We start from the raw sequence: 5,350 nt of genomic DNA on the forward strand, positions 1-5,350 counted from the left end.
TCATAACTCTATCTTATAACTGTGTCAAAAAAATCACTAAGTATCAAAAGCACATTAAAATAACTTTTAAATAATCCAGATATACTGTACTTTCTTCACTGGTTTATGCTTTTGAACATTTTCAAAACAGTGTTTTTATCTTCAGGTTCTTCTTAAGGACACAAGATAACCCCCTACAGCTTTTCCCAAAATCCTGTCTTGTCTGCACAGAGTTCTTCGGGGGAAGACCAGAATGATTCCTAGAAATTCTCAAATTTGGAGGCATAACATTAAGTGCTAGGTCCAACCAAGAATGGTCTTATTTTTATAGCAAAAGTGATTGACATGGGAGAGTCAGTAGAGTGGCCTTTGACGCTGTCTCTTCACAGTATTGTTATCAAGTCATTGCTGCCATTATAAAAACAGTGCATAGAACGCAGTGAGCACTAGCAGATTTTATCAGCAATAGGACTCATCTGCGTTTCCAAATTTATAATGTTCCTCATTTTTATAGCTTTCTAAAACACGTCCCATGCCAGAGAATCATCTCCGTTTTGTCTTTCTTTCCCACAGTTCTCCCCAGCATCTTGGAGGTCACAGGGTAAATGCCTAAGCCATGCTGTTATGTAGTACAGTCCTAGGTTCCTGCTACTTTTCTTTGACATCCTCTCATTTTGCTCTCGCTGTTCCTTCATCCAGAGAAAACGAAACGTGCAGATTTCAACTGTCAGGCTCAGTTACCATAACTACTAGATTATTTAGTGTCTCTTTAAATGGGAATTTCTAGAGTCATGCCCTGTTGTTTTACTGATCCACTGGAACACAGTTTGCACCCACAGGTATAGAAGCAAATGAACTGACATCTATTCTCACACAAACTATGAGTAAAATTGCTAACTTTCCTAGTTAGTGCCTTTTCACATGTAAAATAAACATATGGAACAAACTCCTGGGGTGGCATAAAATTAGCTCAGAAAACATGCTACAAATGTATCAGGAGTTCATAATACACTGACTATTAATTTATGATATATGTACATTTACTTAAATTATTATATGTGCGAGCAACTAGTTTCTAAAAGCTAATAATATTCCTTTTTTGGGAATAGGTAAAGGACAGGATTAGGAAAATAAATTGATACATTTAGACTCCTCATCTATTACAAATGACTTGTATATTTTAAATGTTATTTTTTAATTAAACAAAATTATACTCAATTCAACTGACACTAAATTTAAGAGTAGTTTTGGCATTCATATTTTATGTTATTCTAATATTTGTTGAAAACAATTGAAACCAGAAATGATGTGCTTAAGAAGTTGAAAAAAAAAGTAGATTATGTCAATGACAGGTATAAATTTTTGAATACTAATACTAGTGCAAATAATGTGAACTAATAAATCTTTTAAAACTCTAAATTTCTTTTTGGAATATAATTTAACAAAACCAAGAACCTAGGAAATTAATGAGGTTTATACATAGGATGGACAAATAGAGATGTTATGAGATACTAGAAATTTGATATCAAAAGTCTATGGACTTAAAGTGATTTAGAACTTAGAGTATAAATATCCTGAACTTGAATCAGCTAATAGCAAGGCTGAATTTGTATCAATAAAATATTTCCAGGTATCTTAGATATTTTAAATAAAATGTAATATAAATTTCTTTGTTCTATGCATGCATTTGTATTATAGAATATATTAAAAGTTATTTTAAAATATTTTCTACATGGAACAAAACATTACATTACCTGTAAGATCTAAGCAGTTTTATTTGTATCAATGGTAAGCTGCAAAAGCTAACTAAAGCTGAGCGGTGGTGGCGCACACCTTTAATCCCAGCACTTGGGAGGCAGAGGCAGGCGAATCTCTGTGAGTTCGAGGCCAGCCTGGGCTACCAAGTGAGTTCCAGGAAAGACGCAAAGCTACATAGAGAAACCCTGTCTTGAAAAATAAAAAAAATAAAAAGCATAGATGACATAAAAAGTTTCATGGATATTGTGTAATATTTCACCACAGTTTAATTAGGTTAAAAAGCACAGCTTCAAGAAAACTGGAGAGTTGCCTCTAATACACAATCGTCATTGATATAATAATTGAAAATACAATTGTAGGTGTTATTACTCTATAAAATAGCTTTCTGAGTAGGCAAAGAAAAATTTAGCTCAATTATAAGTAATATAGTATAATACATATAGAAATAACGCCAACTTTTTCTACTCCTGTACTTATTTAGTGAAATTTGAGAATGTAGCCATACTTGTCAGAAACTTTTCTTCTAAGTATTCTAAAATCAGTATTTCCAATCGACAGGCTGTGGTTGCATCTATGGACACTATGTCCCATAAATAATAACTAATGCTGCTTGTGCAACATGCACATGTATTTCTTGATGGTAAACACATTGTGTTTTGAGTATCCATATTAAACAGGACAGAAATAGTAGAAGAACTTCAGAATTATGAATGAATCTAATGGTCACAAAATCCCAATTCACTAGTACTAAAGTAGAACTGACATTGAGAAAACTAAGAATTTTTAAAGCTAGCAAAAACATAAAATCTATTTGCTTTTTTATTTATATACAATTTTATGTGATTTATGTGACAGGACTCTTTTCGGCTCCACTTGATTGTAGTTGACATAACAAGATCAATAAAATACCATGTGATTTTAGACATTTAGAAAAAGAAATCAGTATTTCACATTATTCCTGTTTCTTTTTGGAATGCTTTATACTCACCATAGGTAGCTCGTGAAAACAGACTGTTAATGTACTTAAAATAAACATAAACTGAATGGAAACACATGAACTATGAACCAAAGGCTGAGGGGCCCCCAGCTGGATCAGGCCCTCTGAATAGGTGAGACAGTTGATTGGCTTGATCAATTTGGGAGGCAACTAGACAGTGGGACAAAGTCCTGTGCTCATTGCATGAGTTGGCTGTTTGAAACCTGGAGCTTATGCTGGGACACTTGGCTCAGACTGGGAGGAGGGGACTGGACCTGCCTGGACTGAGTCTACCAGGTTGATCGCAGTCATCTGGGGAGGCTTTGCCCTGGAGGAGGTGGGAATGGGGGGTGGGCTGGGGGCAAGGGGAGGTGGTGGGAGGGGGAAGAATAGGGGAACCCGTGGCTGATATGTAGAACTGAATGGTATTGTAAAATAAAATAAAATAAAAAAAAATAAAATAAACATAAACTGTTCCACTAAAGATAAAAAATGTGTGGGATACTGGATAGTGAACTCATGGAACCAACGGTCCTTGTACACTTATCTGACCATTTTTTTTCATCACTTGTAATAGAAAAACTTTCTCCTCCAATTCTAAATTCAATTTAAGTACAAGTAGCATAGATCTGTGTTTTTGTAAGTAGGTGCTAGAAAATGCCATGGAGAGCTTTATTTTCTGATTCTAACTAGTATTTGCAGAGTAATATCTATTAAAAAATATCAAAATAAGCAAACTGGGTAAAGTCTTCCAAAGCAGAAATATTCCTTTCCTAGCATTTCTTATGTAGCAGCTTTTGACTACCTACATTGTTACCTTCAAAGATGGTGCAATTACAGTTTTTATTTTTTTTTATTTTTATTTTTATTTTTTTTTTTTTTTTTTTTTTTTTTTTTTTGGGTGCAGTGAACTTTATTGATGGTGTTCAAGAGAGTAGGGCTCCCTAAGTCCCTCCTGTTGTTCTGGGGGTCTGGGATGGAAACTGTGAGGGAGATGCTCAGTATCGGGGGCTGAGATGGGACAGGAACTGCTCAGTAGCCGAGGGTCTCTCTTGCTGTCCTTGCTGGGGTGGGTGGTTCAGGGCGGGCTTCTTACTCCTTGGAGGCCATGTAGGCCATGAGGTCCACCACCCTGTTGCTGTAGCCAAATTCATTGTCGTACCAGGAAATGAGCTTCACAAAGTTGTCATTGAGAGCAATGCCAGCCCCAGCATCGAAGGTGGAAGAGTGGGGGTCACTGTTGAAGTCGCAGGAGACAACCTGGTCCTCAGTGTAGCCCAGGATGCCCTTTAGTGGGCCCTCGGACGCCTGCTTCACCACCTTCTTGATGTCGTCATACTTGGCAGGTTTCTGCAGGCGGCATGTCAGATCCACGACGGACACATTGGGGGTAGGAACACGGAAGGCCATGCCCGTGAGCTTCCCGTTCAGCTCTGGGATGACCTTGCCCACAGCCTTGGCGGCACCGGTGGATGCAGGGATGATGTTCTGGGCAGCCCCACGGCCATCACGCCACAGCTTCCCAGAGGGGCCATCCACGGTCTTCTGGGTGGCAGTGATGGCGTGGACTGTGGTCATGAGTCCTTCCACAATGCCAAAGTTGTCATGGATGACCTTGGCCAGGGGGGCTAAGCAGTTGGTGGTGCAGGAAGCGTTGCTGATAATCTTGAGTGAATTGTCGTACTTCTCATGGTTGACACCCATCACAAACATGGGGGCGTCAGCAGAAGGGGCGGAGATGATGACCCTTTTGGCACCGCCCTTCAAGTGGGCCCCAGCCTTCTCCATGGTGGTGAAGACACCAGTGGACTCCACAACATACTCGGCTCCAGCGTCACCCCACTTGATGTTGGCAGGATCTCGCTCCTGGAAGATGGTGATGGCCTTCCCGTTGATGACCAGCTTCCCGTTCTCAGCCTTGACTGTGCCGTTGAACTTGCCATGGGTGGAGTCGTACTGGAACATGTAGACCATGTAGTTGAGGTCAATGAAGGGATCATTGATGGCAACGATATCAACTTTGCCAGACTGGAAGGCAGCCCTGGCAACCAGGCGTCCAATTCGGCCAAATCCGTTCACTCCGACCTTCACCATCGTGTCTCAGGAACGAGGCTGGCACTGCACAGAGAGATGCGGCTGTCTCTGGAACAGGGAGGAGCAGAGACCAATTACAGTTTTTAAAACTAAACTTTTTCTTATTACATAATTACCCAACTGCCATTAGTATTTTTGAAATCTACACATATTTTTAAAATATAAAGGGAAAAGACATTCATACTCCATAGAAAAATCTGCATCATCTGTTTTTACATGGGAATAAGATGTGACAGTTTTCCCGCTCCTACCCCCAAGGAATTCATAAACATGCTATAATTATTCTTATATTCCCCGAAAGTCTCATTTTCTTATACATAACATAAAATGAACTCTCCTCTCTTAGTCAGTTTTCTACCCCAAACTGAAGGATATCTGTACCCCACTTAGTGATATTACTGAGTCCTTATGTAGTTCAGTTTAACTTTGAATACAGTGAGGAGGAAGCCCTACTTTGCTGTTGACACCAACCGTGTCCAGGTGCTACCAGAGACGTTTTGCAAAATCATATTAAGTAACACTAATAACACAATTCTTCTGGGC

General features: G+C 39.2%; 1 protein-coding gene across 1 annotated transcript; it reads right to left on the reverse strand.

The window, feature by feature from the left end:
- Nucleotides 1-3,553: 3,553 nt before the first annotated feature.
- LOC102904208 (glyceraldehyde-3-phosphate dehydrogenase) lies at nucleotides 3,554-4,874 on the reverse strand. The gene has a single exon (XM_042270461.2). It carries the CDS (start codon nucleotides 4,805-4,807, stop codon nucleotides 3,806-3,808), a length of 1,002 nt encoding a protein of 333 aa, XP_042126395.2. The 5' UTR covers nucleotides 4,808-4,874; the 3' UTR covers nucleotides 3,554-3,805.
- Nucleotides 4,875-5,350: the final 476 nt, after the last annotated feature.

The sequence above is a fragment of the Peromyscus maniculatus genome, chromosome 3 (genome assembly GCF_049852395.1).
Source record: "Peromyscus maniculatus bairdii isolate BWxNUB_F1_BW_parent chromosome 3, HU_Pman_BW_mat_3.1, whole genome shotgun sequence".
Classification (NCBI taxonomy): domain Eukaryota; kingdom Metazoa; phylum Chordata; class Mammalia; order Rodentia; family Cricetidae; genus Peromyscus; species Peromyscus maniculatus.

Excerpts from the sequence above, each read along its gene's own strand:
- LOC102904208 (XM_042270461.2), bottom strand. The coding sequence starts at position 4,807 with ATGGTGAAGGTCGGAGTGAACGGATTTGGCCGAATTGGACGCCTGGTT.